The sequence below is a fragment of the Talpa occidentalis genome, unplaced genomic scaffold (genome assembly GCF_014898055.3).
Source record: "Talpa occidentalis isolate TD23 unplaced genomic scaffold, MPIMG_talOcc4v2.1 talOcc4.8, whole genome shotgun sequence".
Lineage (NCBI taxonomy): Eukaryota > Metazoa > Chordata > Mammalia > Eulipotyphla > Talpidae > Talpa > Talpa occidentalis.
In genome coordinates, this window is record NW_023605194.1 from 24,197,811 (window position 1) to 24,215,871 (window position 18,061).

General features: G+C 38.2%; 1 protein-coding gene across 2 annotated transcripts; it reads left to right on the plus strand.

Moving 5' to 3' along the window:
- The first annotated feature begins 204 nt into the window (after positions 1 to 204).
- TCTN3 (tectonic family member 3) lies at positions 205 to 16,256 on the plus strand. Of its 2 annotated transcripts, none has more exons than XM_037497648.2 (14): positions 205 to 533; positions 706 to 829; positions 1,141 to 1,259; positions 2,781 to 2,908; positions 3,143 to 3,251; positions 3,381 to 3,496; positions 3,979 to 4,014; positions 4,527 to 4,607; positions 6,087 to 6,212; positions 7,054 to 7,161; positions 7,879 to 7,973; positions 8,259 to 8,412; positions 8,971 to 9,108; positions 13,506 to 16,256. In XM_037497648.2, the coding sequence occupies exons 1-14, from the start codon at positions 278 to 280 to the stop codon at positions 13,728 to 13,730; spliced, it is 1,815 nt and encodes a 604-aa protein (XP_037353545.1). In that variant the 5' UTR covers positions 205 to 277; the 3' UTR covers positions 13,731 to 16,256. The 2 variants fall into 2 exon arrangements, with proteins under 2 accessions (XP_037353545.1, XP_037353546.1); XM_037497649.2 differs by lacking the exon at positions 13,506 to 16,256 and adding an exon at positions 13,440 to 13,499.
- Positions 16,257 to 18,061: the final 1,805 nt, after the last annotated feature.

The window sequence follows — 18,061 nt, forward strand, 5'->3', positions numbered from 1 at the left end:
CCTCTAGCGGCGGGCAAGAGCAGGGGCTCCTTTGACCACTTAGTGGTTGCCAAGCGACAGGCGGCGCCCGACGCGGCCAGGAGAGGACGCAGACAAAAAGATGCTAAGAGCGGTGCAACAACCCGGCTTTCTATTGGCTAAAGAGCTCTCGGCCATCGCCAGGAACCAATGCGCAATGAGAACGTCAGACGCCAGGGGACTCCTCCCACCCACGCTCTAGCGACGCGTCTAGAGACCCGGAAACCCACGTTAAACCGTGGGGGTCGTCTGCTGCCCCATGTTTGCCTCCCAGCTCGTGCTGTTCCAGGTGCTGTTCCTGATGGTGCCAGACGGCGTCCGGCTTCAGCCGTCTTCCCTCCCGACGGGGGCAGAGCCCACCCCTTCGGACCTGGAGCCGGGGTCGCGGGCCGGGACCCCCAAGTCCCTCTCGGAAGGGACTGAAACTCCCTGGACTATGCCTGGGGCCTCCACTGTGAACCCTACTGTCGTGACCCCCTCGGTGCCCGGGAATAGGACCGGTGACTTCTTCCCAGGTGAGGGGAGGGCATGTGGGCATGGAAACTACCGCCTTAGCTCTAGAATGCTGTGAATGAAGTGAATTGTCACAAAGCGAGGAGTGGGGCTGTCGGAAGAGCAGCAATTAGCACGTGGAAGAGATTGGGGATCCCCCTCCCATTTGCTGTGCTTTATGTTGTATTTCCGTAGTCTTACCGATTTGTGTCTGTGACTTGACTCCTGGTGCCTGTGATATAAATTGCTGCTGCGACAGGGACTGCTATCTTCTCCATCCGAGGACAGTTTTCTCCTTCTGCCTGCCAGGCAGTGTGAGGTGAGCTGGGGTGCTCAGGGTGCAGCCAAACTGGAACTGGAGCGTTAGAATAGGGAATGTTTGGAAATAGTTATCCTTTGTGCCTCCTGCTCCCACTTCCACTTCCACTCCCAGAAGTGGAACAGTCTTAGTTTTTCCCGGAGCTGAGTTCCTGTTTGGATTCCCAGAGCCATGCTGTCCAGTAGAAGAGGACCTTCCTGTTGTCCTATGGCTGGTCAAGAAGTCCTCTCTTAGGCATCTGACTGATAAGGTGGAGCTTCCTTCTTTGGCTCTAACACTCCATCGCTGCTCTCCCTCTTATTTCCTTACAGGTCTTCAAGTTGGGTGTGTGTGGACAACTCTCTTATCTTTAGGAGTAATTCCCCCTTTCCTACAAGAGTTTTCACGGATTCTAATGGAATTAGGCAGTTCTGTGTCCATGTGAACAACTGTGAGTAGAAACATGTTGGTTATTCTTACTGCCTAACATTTATTGAGAATTGGCATTGTCTCTAGCCTTTCCCCCCTTCTGTGCTTTTAAATGCTTTGAAAATCACTATCATCCTCCATCGCATTCTGTTCCCTCTCTCTTTCTCTTATTAGTGGATATTTGCATGTCTTTTGCTCTGTTTGCTGTGGATAGAAAACTCATACAGAACTTTAATTTCAAAAATCCCTCTTAGCTTATCAGATAGGTGATATCATTCACTGCTACAATCTCTGCTCACTGCTATATTGAAGGTACTCACTGAACCCCCAGCATGTGACACATAAGAGTTACCAAATAATATTTGAGTGGAATATCTTTACAAATGAGTTTTTATTTGAAGAGGTAACAGTGTAGGGGAAAGAGCATTTGACTAGATTCTAAGTCCTGCCAGTTACTTACCAACTGTACAGAGTTCAGCAAAACCCATAGCATTGCCAGCCTCATTTCTTCAACTGCAAAGTAAGAAACATCACTAGTTCAAATATGAAAATTCTCTGTAACTGTAGAGTTCAATAAAAATGAAAAGTGAATAGACTGGTCCAGCCCTTGTGGAAAATAGTATGGTGGCTATTCAAAATATTAAAAATGACTCTTCATATGACCCAGTAATTACACCCCTAGATATCTAGCCCTCCCCACCCCCAACACTGAAGAATATAAAATCACTAATTCAAAGAGATATATGCACTCATACTGAAGCACTATTTACAATAGTTAAGCCATGGAAACACCTTAAGTGCCCAAAGAGAGGTAAGTGGATCAGGAAGATGTGGTATAGAATTATAGAATTATTTTAGAAAATGCCCCTTTAAAAAATCTTGAATGTAGAAATTATTAGGTGAAAGGAATAAAACATGACAAGTCTATATTCTTGAAAGTGGAAACATCATTAGGACTGATTGGTTGAAGTTTAGAGAAAAACAGGAAGATTTGGAGAGAGTAAGTCAGATGTTGTCTCCAGCTTTGCCATGTTCCTAAGTAAACAGTACCTTTTTATTATATGATAGACTCATCTGGCGTGAGGCAAATGTGAGCATTATTGGAACTCCTATATTTATCACAAATTGCTAATCATACATATTCCTGGTATTAGAGACTTAGAACTGACAGGCATTCATTGACCATATTCTTCTCTCTGATCTCAATCCTAAGTAATTCAATTAACAGATTACAAATAAATTAGAAGGTGACAGAAATCAGAACCATTATGTCTGAAAATGGAGTATTGATTGGGAACCTTCTGGGAAAAAAATCTGAGAGGTAGTAATCTGAGAGGTAGTAATAAAGTATGTAAATTTGTAAAAATTCTTTGAGTTTACATTCAAGCCTAGTATATTTAAGTACTGTATATATATTATATACTATGTATGTATTATGCCTTAATAAAAATATTTTTAAAAATTAGTTACTCAATATGCCAGATATTTGAAAATAAATGGCTTTCCTTTTATCTAAACTTCTTTTCTTTTAAAAAAAATTTAGCAAAATTAAACTATTTCCAGAAGCCCCAAACGGTCAATGCAACCAACTTCCAGGCACTGGCTGCAGAGTTTGGAGGAGACTCATTCACTTCAACATTCCAAACCCAGTCACCACCACCTTTTTACAGGGTGAGCCTAAGGAAAAAGGGAAGGGAATTGGTTGGTTTATTTTTTCCCTAATGGTCAGCACTTGACCAAGTGTCTTTGAGGTACACCCTTGCAACTAAGTTAACCATAGTCAACTCTTTTGGAAGGCAGTATTGACCACATTAGCAAGCTGTTAACTTTTGTTTTTACTTTTTCTTTTATGGTGGAGTTCAGTCTAACCTCAGCATGAATAACTTTCTGCTATATTTGGTTCAGGCTGGGGACCCCATCCTTACTTACTTCTCCAAATGGTCTGTAACAAGCTTGCTGAAGCAGCCTTCTGGAGTTGGAGCTGGGGGATTCTGTGCCGAGAACAATCCTGCAGGTGAGTTCAGAGCATAAGTACCAGCCTTTTTTGTTCAATGTAAAATTGGCTTTCTTGATATTAATTTGTATATGTAGGCTGAAAAAAAAAATAAAATTGGCCTTTTCATTTACCACTTTGTGTACTAAGGTTTCTTGGAAAGTAAAAGTACAACCTGCGCTCGTTTCTTTGAGAATTTGGCAAATAGCTGTACCTCGGATCCAGCGCTCAGTGCTGCCTCTTACTATAACTTTACAGTCTTGAAGGTGCGTAAACCTTCTCTCTGTCACCACCGTGGATCTGAAGTCAGCATGCTTCCCACTTTTGGGTTATAGTGAAAGGACTGAACTGCAAATCAGAATTCCCAAGAGCAACATAAAGGGCAGAGAGCCTAGAAACCCTATCATGTGAAGAGAGATGAAAGGGTGTATAGCCAGGCTAAGAGCTTCTTACCCTCTAGGTTAGTGAGATTGGCTCGGGAGGGTTAGAGGGAGTGACTCGCTGTTTTACCAAAACTTGCTTTTGCTGTCTGGTAGAGTTGTGCTCAGATAAGTGGGCATCACAATCCTTCCAGCCTTCCCCCCACTGCACTCCTGGCATCTTAGCATAAGGAAAAGTCAGAAAAGAGGAAGTACATCATTCTAACATGTTGATTCCCCCCCCCCCCCCAAAATGTTAAATCACAAGTTTCTGGAGATCTTCTGTGAGGTATATGCACACTCGTGACCCTGCTGTTCTCTCATTCTAGGTTCCAAGAGCTATAACTGATCTGCAGAATATGAAGGTATGAGGCCGTTTATCAGAAAAAAAAAGAAACACTATTTGGCCCCTTTGCTTCTGAGTCAATTTCAGTCAGAGAACTAATATGTATGTATCAAATTCTTAAGTATGAATCTAAAGCATTGTTTTCCTAAGTATATTCTATATGATTAAAAGCATCATATGAAATAAGGATACATAAGGTCTTAGATAAGTTTAGAAAATATTAGAATACATAAAGTTAAACATGATGGATTTATTAGGGACCTTTAACATATTTCTAATCTCTAAGAAGAGTATATTGGATATGGTAAACTCATCTGACCATAGAAATTTACTTTATATCTAATAGAGGTAATGTTCTGAGAAATATTTTTCAAAGTGCTGATTTAGAATGACTTGAATTTAAGCTGTGAGCTGACAATGGAAGAAGAGAGAAAGGTGATGGTTATGTCATAAAAATACTCATTTCAGCATGATCTAGAGTTAGAAAATTCTTTTTTCGATGTTAGTTGACGTGCTACTTTCCCTTGCTAGTTCCAGGTTCCTGTAACACTTGTCTCCCAGGCTGATTCTCCTCTGCTGGTGGGAAACACTTGTCAGAATGTTGTCTCCCAGGTAGGGATGCTGACCGCATGACAATGCACATTGATCAACATTTAGAGGGGTCTCATTTTCTATTAGGTACCATAACAGCCCAGAGCCCCACATGAGTTTTTGTGCGTTTTCTGAAACTTAACAAGTCAAGAATTGAGCCCACTTCCTTCTTTCTTTCAGTTTGTCATGTTTCACTCATATCCACTGCTGCATCCTTCAGTACTTCATGTCCAGAACCCGAAATTATTTTTGATACTTCTTTCTTTGCCATATGTAATTTATTTTTTTTTTAAGATTTATTTATTTATACAAGCACTGGGTACAGTCAGAAGTGTGGGAGGGTGAGAGAATTCACCAGAGCCAAAGCGGCGAGCAGAACAGGCAGACTGACGAAGTACACTGCTGAGGGGAGCAGCGGGCGTGGCAGGAGAGGACTGCACACCATGTGGGACCCTCGCCGGCAGCCAGGGATCAAACCGGCGCTGCAGAGGCTGCGGGCAACTTCACAGCCCAGTGCTCAACCACTGTGCCACTGGGGAGGCCCGCCATACATAATTTATTATGATTCTTAGCACATGTTCTTCTCCAAGTATCACCTGAAAATCTAAAATAGACTAGTCAACTTCTTCTAATGCCTCTCTTCTTATCAACATAAAGCAGTAGGAATTATTTTAAAACATTATTTTAAAGACTATTCAGAAATCTAGGATTACCTTCAATTGTCTACAGCTTCCATCTCCAGCTGTCTTTATTCCTTCTAGACTTTTGGAGAGCCAAGTAAACCAGGTTTCCATTCCATACTTACCCCTGCCTGTAATTTTACCATCCTCCTCTGCACTTTTTTCCCCTGATTACAGTTCTTAGAGTAAATTTACCTCTCTCATGAACTCTTTCAAAACCCTATCCAGTTTCTTTTTTCATATGTATCTATAATATGAAGTCAACCTTAGCCTTTTCATGGTATTTGTGTTTGGCATCTTAATGTTATGTTTTTAGCTTTCCTCAGTCAGTTATTTGTTTATTGAGATATAATTGACACACAGCATAGTATTAGCTTTAGGTCTACAAAATAGTGATTTAATGTATATTGCAAAATGATTATCAAAATAAAATTAATCTCTATCACCACATTTAATTATAGTTGTTTTTCTTGTGATAAGAACTTTTAAAATCTACTATCTTAACAACTTTCAAATATGTAATACAGTACCTCTAACTATAGTCACTGTGCTGTACCCTCATTCAGTGATAATAAAACCCTTAAAGACAGGGGCCTCCCCTGGTGGCACAGCGGTTGAGCACTGGGTTGCGAGGCTGCCCGCAGCCTCTGCAGCGCCAGCTTGATCCCTGGCCACCAGCGAGGGTCCCACAAAAAAATAAAAAATAAAAATAAATTAAAAATAAAAAAATAAAACCCCTAAAGACAGGACATCTTGTGTCCTAAACATAATTGGTCCCACTAAACAATTTTTATTGATTGATTCTACTTTTGTATTTCAGGTCATCTATGAGATAGAAATTAATGGGACCTCTGGAATCCAGAAAGTGTCTGTCAGTTTTGGGCAAACCAATCTGACAGTGGAGCCACGCACTTCCTTACAGCAACAATTCATCATTCGTTTCAGGGTTAAGGCCTTCTCCAGTAGGGGATTAAGAAGAGGGGAGGGGATATTGGGTTCGAAATAGTTTGTCTGCAACACATGCCAACTAGAATGTGAAGGCCTGTTCAGTTTGTGAATTGAGGCCTCAAAATTTAATATGCCATACTTTAACTATAGATGATAAGGATTCAACTATGTTTATTCAGTAACATTTTTTCTGATTATCTGGTCCCTACACAGTACTCTTTTTTTTTTTTTTTTAAATCATTTTGAATCATAAACCAGTATCCAGCAGAAATTCTTTCACTAGCTTTTTCCTATTTCTGGCCATTCAGGGTTTGGTTTATTTCCTACTTACTCTAAGTTTCCAGCTTTGACTGCCACCTTTTCGTGGCCTTCTTTTTCAGCCAACCAGAGTTCAGTTTCTTCTCAGCTTACTCTTAGCTGATTGATCAAGTCCTGTGTCTCTCAGAGTACATCTCTGGGACATCAAAATATATTTCTGAATTTAAATTTCTCTGGTTTCAGCAAGGCTGAGCAGAGTCCTAAATCGATAATAATTTTTGAGATTTAGGGTTGAGGGATCATTGATTGTAATCCTTGGTAAAAGTAGCATATAGTGAGTTTCAATATTCAGATCATTTAGGATTTCTTTTAGTGAATGAAAAAATGTGAAAGAAATACCTTTTCTTTTAGAAATTTCTGTAAAATGCTACACTGTGGAAGGAAGCCAGACTGTTCGTCTAACTAATGCAATTAGCAGCTAATGTGTTGCATTGCTTTAAGGGTAGGCATGAAGGCAAGCAGTGGAAGGTGGGAGAGTGTGCTTTTCTCCATCATTGACTTGCCTCCACTCTTTTCTGCAGACTTTTCAACACAGCACAGTTGCTTCTCTTACTCATTCTAGAAGTGGGAATCCTGGCTATATTGTTGGAAAGCCACTCTTGGCTCTAGCTGGAGACAGAAGTCACCCAGTATCCTTTTGGGGGAGTTGGATAGCCTGTTGCAGCCTAATGAAAAAAGCCGTATCTGCTGATATGTTGTATTTCCAATTCTGTAGTTCCACCATTTTTTAGGTATTTGGGACTTCTTTTATGAAATTAATAGTACATCATGTTCTCAAATGTTGGTGCTACCTAAGGTTTTAAAGGTTTTTTTTTTAGATTTATTTATTTAATGCATACAAGAGCTAGAGTAAAGGCCAGAGATGCAGGGGGTGAGAGGATTCACCAGAGACAGAGAGGAGAACAGAACAGCCAGACTGACTGAAATACACTGCTGAGGGGAGCAGCGGGCAAGACAGGAGAGGTCTGCCGCACCATATGGGTTTCTCCCTGGCCAGGCGGGGATCGAACTCGTGCTGCAGAGGCTGCAGACTGCTTCATAACCCCCTGCGCCACCAGGGAGACCTACCTAAGGTTTTAGAACATATGGTAGGCTGGACGAAGATGAGAATTATGAATGATTTTTGTTTACTTCAGTAAGATTTATATGCTGGTGTATAGTTAACCATTTTTAGTAAAACAGTAATTGTGTGTTATCAAAGGCAAAAGCCAAATTTGTGACTTGCATGGTAACACAATGATATTAATAAAATGTAAGTAACACTAAGGAGGCAGTGAGCATAAATTTTCCAAGTTGCTTACTCTTTTTTCTGTTATGATCTCCTTGATTGTCTCTTTCTACTTCAGATGACCCTGCTTCAGAGCCAGGGTGATGGAACATGCTCTGTTAAGAGACGTGACGTACAATTTGGAGTAAATGCAGCATCTGGATGCAAGCTCAGGTAATTCTTTGCTTTCGCATCACTTACAACAAATGTGTCTTTGTCTATAGGGAATATGTTGTATATGGCAACTTCTATATTTTGAATGCCCGTTCAAAGAATGCTAGTTAGGAATAGCCTAATAATCTATACAATAGTAATATTGCTAAGAGTTTCTGACAGTCCTTTATAACCTACTATGGATCATTTCTTCCAATTTATGTATTACTTGTTTGGATTACTATGTTAATATAGTTACATTATTATATTGACATTAGACTCCAACCTCATGGTGTTTCATTTCAGACTGGAAAAGGGGGATTGCATCCACTTGCAGCAAGAGATTTATCAGACTCTTCACGGAAGGCCTAGACCAGAGCAGGTTGCCATCTTTGGTAATGCTGACCCAGCCCAGAAGAGAGAATGGACCAGTATCCTCACCAGGAACTGCAGTGTTTCAGTAAGGAGAGAAACACATTCTGGGAAACACATTGCTTTCCCCCTTCATTTGTAAATCATAGGTATTAAAATTTAAAACTAGCTCTATTTCCATAAATGATATGGTTATAAAGGAAAGATAGTATAGTTGTCATAAAAGGAAGAAAATGAGAAATCATACCAATATATGAAGTAATTATTTCAGGTTAGGTTTACACGTATTTCCTTACTTAGAGAAAACATTTAAATGTAGAAAGTCAAAAGACTTTTCTATATCATAGATTCAATATCATAGAACAGTATTCTCTTACATTCTTAAACCTTTCATCAGCACAGGTTGTTTCTCTGAGGTTGAAATTGTATTATAAAATTTCACCTTTTCACATAAAGATGATACATTAACAAATTAAAAATTCCAATCAAGTGAAGTAAGAAAGAAACCATAGCTACTTAATATACGATGACTAATATGCAACCATCAGGAGTTCAGCAGATTCCTGATGTAACAAAACAACATGATAAAACTCAGTCCATAATTTAACATTACTTCATGTAATTCATGCTTCTGTTCCCTCTACAGGCTATACATTGTACTTCCTGCTGTGTCATACCAGTTTCCCTAGAGATCCAGGTATTGTGGGCATATGTAGGTCTCCAGTCCAATCCACAAGCTCATGTTTCAGGAACCCGATTTGTATACCAGTGCCAGTTTGTACAGGTAAGTCATGGAGGAAATATTTGCAATACGTGTATGTGACAAAGTTTTTTATCTAGAATAAAGAACTCTTAAAACATAACAGTGTATTAACACTTGAGCCTAAGATGTATTTGTCTCAGTTCATAATCTGAAGTGTGTAGCAACAAAACATAAGGCTAAGATGGGAGGCACAGGTTTTTCTTAGCAGTTATAGTTTTCATTTGTTATATTTTGATTAACACTGATTTAAAAATTGTGATTATAAAGGTGTAATATAGCAATATATAAGCTATATATATATAATATATATAATATAGCAATATATATATATATATATATATTTTTTTTTTTTTTTTTTGTGGGACCCTTGCTGGCAGCGGGGGAATGAACCGGCACTGCAGAGGCTGCGGGCAACCCCGCAGCCCAGCACTCAACCGCTGCGCCACCAGGGGAGGCCCAAGGTGTACTTTTATTACCAAAGCCAAGCAAAACTTAATCCAGCCTTTTCATGTTGCCTCACTAAGTGTTAAAACAGAATTGTTGTTGGCAGTTTCTGAAATAAACATCAGAAAATATTACAGTTTAAGGCAGAAAGGATTAAATCAACCACACATAACAAAACTGGATCCAGAGTAAAAGAACTGTGCTGACTTGACCCTATGCCTTTTATTTGTCTCAGTAAAAGAAATGAGATGACCAGACTCTGAGGGGGGTTGGGTTGGGTTTGTTTTTTTCCCTCTCAGTATTCTTACTGTACATGCTAAACAATGAATTCTCTAAATTTTGCCTTTACATAACTTTTAAAATCCAAATAGAAACACTTTACACTTAGGAATTCAAATATAACACACTGAATTAACTCAAGAACCTTGTTCTTCATGTGGCATTAAAACACAAATTCTAACATGAGTCAATAATACACAGTATTAGCCAGTGACCTGGCAAGTGCCTTTTAATTAAATTGGACTCTCAAGTTCCTTTTAATTAAATTGGACTCTCTAAACTACATTTGTTCTAAACTTTTACACAATTATGAAGGCAACATTTCTAATATATGAGTATTTCATTTGAAATATTAGCTAAATAAGTAAACGAATGAATAAATGAAGTACAACCCTCAGAGACCCTATTTATAGTGTGATGGGAAGGATGAAGAGTCTAAGTGATATGCAATGGCATAGTCTTTACCTGATGATTGATCACTTTTTATTTTCCTGTCTCCAAAAATATCTCTATTCATTTATCAAAAAGCTAAGATCTCTCGTGAGTGCTTGCTCTGTACCAAGTACATGCCTGGAGCTAGGTATAACATGGTAAACAAGGTAGATATCACGCCTGCTCTTAGGGAAGGTGTGGGGTAATACCAAGCTGAAATTGAGAATAGTGTTGCTGAAATTCACTGGAGGGGCTGTGAGGGCTGCATACATAGATAAGAGTTCAGGGCACTGGGGAATATCATAGGTAGGATTTGATTGCTGTGATACAAAGGTTGAGGAAGAATGAGTCAGGGATTCCACTCAGTTCTTTTACATCTTGTATGTGCTATCCTGTTGGCTACCAAATGCAGTTTTGTGTTTTTCATCTCCCCTTGTCCCCGCTTTTAACATGAAAGGCCAACTTCCTTGCCTTGGGCTAGGACAACACAAGTTGTAGGACTGTGAAGTTTACCTTCTATTTCAGAGTTCCCCTCTGTACACATTAGGCTTATGCTAGATAATGGTATAATTTATCAAATTAATAATTACATATTTGTCAAGAAAATACATAACTATATCAAAGTCAAAAAATCCCAGAAAAAAGGATCTTTTAACAAAAAAATAAATTCCCACATTCCCCCTCACCAGCTGCTCTCCAGAAATAACCTGTTCTACTCTTTTTATGCTTGCTTCTGGTTTTTAACCTTGATTTCTAAGCAATCCTGTACTCAGTTATCTCTTGAATCAGGAGTTTATAGATAATCTATTAACTTATGTTTCAGTAATGAGTTCAGCTGCTTTTCTTCTCCTGACCTTCCAACCAGTCTCCTGATGTAGTTATATCAAATGTTTTTTTGTCAATATTCAATATTTTCATTATATAAATATTCATGTTGAACCAGTGGATCAGTCTTCAGTGTCATCACATTCTTGGAAACTGAGATTTTGAACAAAACAGCATAATAAAACTCAGTCCATAATTTAACATTACTTCAGCATTTGTAGGATTGTTTTTTTCCCCATCAATGTTATAACAAAACAATCTTGAACTGTTGTTATTCAAGGACCTGCTGTTATGAAACTTCATTTCCTGAAATTACCACTTTATATTTCATTTCTTTAGTTTTCTTTGGCTAACACCTCACACACTTCGACAGCTGTGTAAAATGTCTCTCAAAGCAATTATCCAAACAGTTGAACTGCCATTTAGTGTTGCCAGTTCTACTTTTTCCCATGCATTTCTTCCTGGAGACCTCCATAACCTGATGTAATGTGGACTGGTTACTGCCCAGCAACTGTTTGGAAACTTTCCTTACTGTCATCTTGGAAATTAATCTTGCTCTTAGCTATGTTATATTGGGCATTACTGGACAGTACTTGTCTTATTTTCTCATTTTGGTGGAATTCAACTTCTAATGACATCTTTGAAAAAAGATGCATGTATACTACACTTTCTTCTTTAATTCACATGTCTAAAGATACTTTAGTCAACCAGCATCATTACCATTTTGATGCACAGTTGCCCCTTGGCAGGAATAAAATTCTCAATTGAAAATGAGTAATTTTCACTGACAATTTTGAAGGCATCCTTTTAGCTTCCAATACTGCTGTTCAGAAGCCATTTTAAGATCTTTTGCTCCTAGTAGTCTGATTTTCCACAGTATTATGTCTTGGGTAGGTTTTTTTCTTCATGCATTACACTGAACAATTTATGGGGGTGGGGGACTTTATTCTGAAAACTGAGTTCTGAAAAATTTCAATTATTACATTTAATCATTTCTTTCCCACTATTTTCATTGTTCTCTCTTTTTGGAACTTTCATTAATCTGTTACAAGGTTACTAGATTAATTCTCTAATTTTTTCATTTATATTTTCTACTCATTATATTTTTGTTTTCTAGAAGAGTTCCTGAACATTGTCTTTTTGCCTTTTTATTGAATTCATCTTGGCTATCATGTTTTTAATATCTAAGAGCGCTTTCTTATTCTGTTTCCTTTTCATGATATCTTTTCCTTACGCTTTTTTAAGACATTAACTGTTTAAAGAAATGAATCCAGGAGCCTCCCTGGTGGTGCAAGGGGTTAAGTCTCAGCACTATGAAGCTATTGGCAGTGGTCAATCCCCCGCCAGGAGGCTAACCCACTTGACCTCTACTGTCTCACTGCTACTCCCCTCAGCAGTGTATTTCAGTCAGTCTGCTTGTTCTGCTCCCTACTCTGTCTCTGGTGAATCCTCTCATCCCCTCCCCCCACCTCTGGCCTACACCCTAGCTCTTGTATGCATAAAATAAATAAAATAAATCTTTAAAAAAAAAAGAATCTAAGGAATTAATATGACATGTAAGATTATCATATGAGGTACTATACCCATTAAAATTTTTTTTAAAAACCCTAGAGGATTATTCCAGGCAAAGTACCAGAGCTAGTATTTACTGTTGCCAAAGACAGTGGCAGATAATATATGGCATCAGAGTAAAGGAATGTAAATGGAGAAAATTTTCATTTCTGGTTCAAAAAGGTAGTTATTTACTACCAAATTATAAACAGGTTTTTTAGTAAGCATAGTCAGAAGAAAGGGAATTCACTTTTGATAAACTTGATTTTTAGATTAACAGTCATCAGACTGCAACTGCACCTACTATATCTATTAGATATGATACTTGAGTCCATTTAACAAGACTCCCCCTCTCCCAGGAGCATCTGTTTTATTTCACTTGAATTGGTGGTTATTTAGGAGGATTCTTTCTATTCCTGAGATTCTGTGAATCTGATTTTTTTTAAATCTGCATTACTAAGTTCTTTGCTTTTTTTTAATGAACTTTCACATTTTCTCCTACAGTTGAAAAAGGAATAGAGTTACCACCACTACTTCACTAGTGCTCTTTCAAAGCCTGGAGCCTCTGGGCCCTGATAAAGTAGAGCTGCTAAGCATGTAACAGTAGTTTTGCCATCTGGCTTCTCTGATAAATGGGGAGATCCCCCATTGAGGGAAGCTAGAGTCAGTCCTTAGGTATGTATAGCTGTTCACAGTTCTCTTGTCATAGACTCTTGCTAAAAAATTCGTTTCCTTGTGTCTCATAGAATAAGGACTAAATAGGACCAATATGAGGAAAAGGTATATCTTGTTTAGAGTAATTGATTTTAGTCTTTCTTCAGAAGTGATGACAACAGTCACATTGCTGGGTGCCAAGTGCTGAAATGTCATGGACTTTCTTCCTCCAGGATTCTGAAGTAACATTGACAACTGTTGTGACCTTTGTGGATATTACCCAGAGACCAGAGCCTCCAAGGGGCCAACCCAGAATAGACTGGAAGTTTCCATTTGATTTCTTTTTTCCCTTCAAAGTGGCATTCAGCAGAGGAGTAGACTCTCAAAAAGGCTCAGTCTCTCTCATCCTTACCCTATATCTTTTACTACTTGGAGTTCTCAACTTAGAGACTAAATGAAAAGGATAAGAATCAGATTCTAATTTTCCCTATGGGAAGTTCTGAAGCAGCCTGCTTATCTTGGCTAAATTGATCCTCACCTGCTCAAAACCAGAGGAGAGCGTTTAGGATAGTAGAGAATCTAACTGAAGGAATCTTTATATATGAAAGATGGCCTTTTAGAAAAGCAATAAAAAGACCTTAGTGATCATAGCTCTGCTTAGGACTTTGCAGACCAACAGGTATATATATATACATCAGGTTCACTACTACTTAAGCAGGAACAATGCAAAAAGCCCTCCCTCCAGCTCTTCAGGTTGTGTTTTGCCTGACTAAAGGTTTACAAGATCTTCATCTATTTGCTCACACATGGGCCAAGGATCAAAAGGAAAATGCACCTGCCTTCCATCAAGTGAACCTGGAAAAACCTTTCTTCTGGACTTGAGAGGAGCTGATTGCTCAAAACAGAAAACTGCTGTTACTTTGTCCAGCTCCTCCCTTGGGCTACACACTCTTTGCCCACTTGAAGGGGAAAAGCCATTCTTGCTACTCAGTTTTCAAAAAATGAATGTGGAATTGCAGTCCTCTTGTCTACTAGCCAATGACTCTACCACTCGCTTGTGTTCTTTCCTTCCTTCCATTGAGGAGAGGAGAAATAAAACTGACTGAGAACTTTGTTGTGTCAATTCCAGCAGCACACAAAAGTTAATTAATGCATGTTCTGCCTCGTGATTATTTTTATATGTGTATGAGGTTTAAAAAAAGGAAAAAACTTTCACACATTGTACACAGCATTCAAATCAAGGGACTTGGAATCTTTTCCTTGGAGTCACACTCAGTGAAGACGCAGTTACGTGGCACTGATAGTAGTGAATGTACTTTTGCAGCCTAAGGCAATAGCAGCTTACAGAGGGCAATGCATGTGCATAATTGGGCCCTACCTGCATGGCCACCTCAGAGTTTCTGGCTTGCAGAGCAAACTACTTTAAAAGGTAATATCCTAGTATTCTTGGGTGAAAAATTGGTTGGAAGTTGTTAAGAAAATTGGGGAGCAGGAAGCATAAAAAGTTTTAAGCCTAAAGCAAAATTATGTTATCCTTGTAATTAAGGCAAAAGTTTGATAGAAAACATGGCATTGTATCTGATTGACTTAAGCTTTTAAATTACTTTTATTAAAAAAGAATAGAACAAAGGATAGGATGTGATTGAATAATTAACTCTAGTGAAAGTAATACTGAGCACCTACTCTAAAGCAGAATTGTGAGCCATAGCCTCTCAGTGAATTGACAGTTTAGTGAGAGATTTACCTGACACAGGAGACATTTGTTCAGCAGACTAGTGAGGGGCACGCTTTGAGAAGAGTTATGATAAATGCTGCTTCATGAGCAGAAGACACTAATTATACACACCATCTCTGACATGCTTATCATTGTCCTTTGTTCCAAAATGCCTCTGAAATAACCTACTTCCCTGGAGGAAAGTGGCAAAGTTCTTGTAGCTATTACACTAAACTTGGAGGTAGTGCTTCTATATAAAGGAGATTCTGCTCAAGGGGAGTCGAGCTGGGAAGCTGATGTGTTTTCACCAAAGTCTATTACATAAATGTTAATTCAGTAACTCTACTTCCAAGAATATCTGTACTAAAACCAACCATAAAACTACTAGAATATTTAGGTTCTCCAGGTCCTTTAAGGTAAATAAACTTAAATGACAACTCATCCTGAGTTATGGGTTGGGAGACATCTAATCCACTCCCAAGAGTCTACAAATCCTTTTCAGAATCCAGTCCCTCTTCTTTAATCAAGTTTATTCCCATCCCCAAGTGCTATAAAGCCATTCTATGCCTTTATCAAAAGATGATACCTCATATATAATTCATATACTATAAAATTCACTCTTTTAAAGTATAGCTTTTAGTATATTTAAAGTTACGTAACCATCAGTACTAATTCCAGAACATTTTCATCATCTTAAAAAGAAACCCTATACTGACTAGTGGTGACTTCCAATTTCCCATCTCCCCTAGTTCCTAGCAGTCACTAATCTACTTTCTGCCTACAGATTTGCCTATTTTGATCATCTCATGTAAATGGAATCATACAGTACAAAGCTTTTGTATCTGGATTCTTTCATATGGCATGTTTTCGAGGCTTACCCATGTTGTAACTTAGAGGCGCTTCTTTCCTTTTTGTGACTGAATTGTATGCATATGCCACATCTTGTCCATTGGGTTGCTATTTTTTTGTTTGTTTGTTTTTGTTTTGGAAATTGCAAATAATGTTGCTATGTCCACTCATGTACAAGCCTTTTGTGTTTTGTGTTTTGATGTGAGTGGAATTGCTCCATAAATTTACCTTAGTGAGGAACTGCCAAAATACTTTCCATAGTGTCTGTATCATCTTACAATCCCACCAGCAATATTTGAGGCTTCAAATTCTCCATCCTTATCACTCTTTGTTATTGTCTTTTTTAATTTTGGTCATCCTAGTGACTGTAAACTGCCAACTCATGGTGACCTTTTTAAACTGAAATAAATGAGATCTTACACCAGAAATCAACTTGGTTTTATTTCTTTTTTCCCCAAGGCAGAAATACGTCAAGTGGTCTCTATCTCTCTGCTAATTTGGTGAGTTTGTAAGCCCAGTTAATGCTGCTTAACATACCTTGAATAAGATTTTATGGTAATCTTATCTTTAGTCATTCTCCTTGTAATTAACTTTCAAAACATTTTCAAAATCATTACAGTTTTCTTAGTTTCCTCCCTTTATCTATACAGGTAGTTAGCCATTTGACTCACTGCACAAAAGATCTCCATTGTAATCATAGATCCAATTTAAGAAGCAAGTTTTACTGTAAAGGAGTATGCACAATCTGGATAAAAAAACAATACAAAACTGAATTCCCAGCTAGCCTATTGTACATGTAGAGAAACAAGTACTCTCAAACACTTTTTAATGGGGATAAACAAATAGAAATTTGGACAGAGCAAGTGGTTATTTAATATGTACCAAAAACCTTTCAAATGTTCATAAACTTTTTTTTTAAATAATAAATTTTATTTTTATATTCCCCATACAATTGCAACCCCCCCATTCTGACCCCAATCCCGCCCCTCCCACCCCCCAAAAAGTGTCTCTGGTTCATAGTTTTTTGTTGATTTTGATTTTCACTTTCTTATAGTTATTCATTTTCCTGGTCCCTTATTTAAGTTTTCTAGATTCCTGCTATGAGTGAGACCATCTGGTATTTTTCTTTTTCTTTCTGGCTTATTTCGCTGAGCATGATCCCTTCCAGCGCCATCCATGTTGCTGCAAATTGCATATGTTTATCTTTTTTGAATGCTGAGTAATATTCCATGGTATATATGTACCACATCTTCTTGATCCACTCATCTATTTTTGGGCATTTGGGTTGTTTCCAAAGCTTAGCTATTGTAAATAGTGCTGCTATAAACATAGGGGTGCAGGTGTTCTTTGGAATTGATGTTTCTGTGTCCTTTGGGTAAATACCTAGGAGTGGAATTGCTGGATCATATGGAAGCTCTATGTTTAGTAGGTCCAGAAATCTCCACACAACTTTCCATAGTGGTTGGACCAGTTTGCACTCCCACCAACAGTGCAGAAGAGTTCCTTTTTCTCCACACCCTCGCCAACATTTGTTGTTGCTAGTTTTTTTAATATGTGCCATTCTCACTGGTGTAAGATGGTATCTCATTTGCATTTCCCTGATTACAAGTGATGTTGAACATCAAATGTTCATAAACTTTAACAATAATTCCACTTAATAATTCCAAATTACGGGAGGTGTTCATAAGGGATAGGTTAAATAAATTATATCCATAGATTAGAATGTTGTACAACCACTGAAAATTAAGTACAATGTCCTTTATTGCTACAGGGAAATATTTGTGATCTATTTTTAAGTGAACAAAATAGACTACAAAATAATGCATATAATCTGTGGTCCTACTTTCGTAAACAAAAAATATTCATACATATATACTTAGCCAAAAAAAGGGTCTGGGATGCTAATGTCAGGAAGAGGAATTTTTAGTGAAAGAAATTATCACTAAAACAAAAAGACATTCCAATTAATAGAAGAAAATATTTGCACACCATACATCTGTCAAGGGGCTGATATCCAAGATATACGAATAATTTATACAACCTAACAAAAAGAAAATAACATCAAATAATGGACAGAACTAAACAGGCACTTCTCTAAAGAAGACATGGAGATGACCAACAGGCATGAAAAAATGCTCATTACTAATCATCAGTAAAATGCAAATCAAAACCACAATGAGATACCACTTCATACCTGTGAGAATGGACCCTATCAAAAGACCAGAA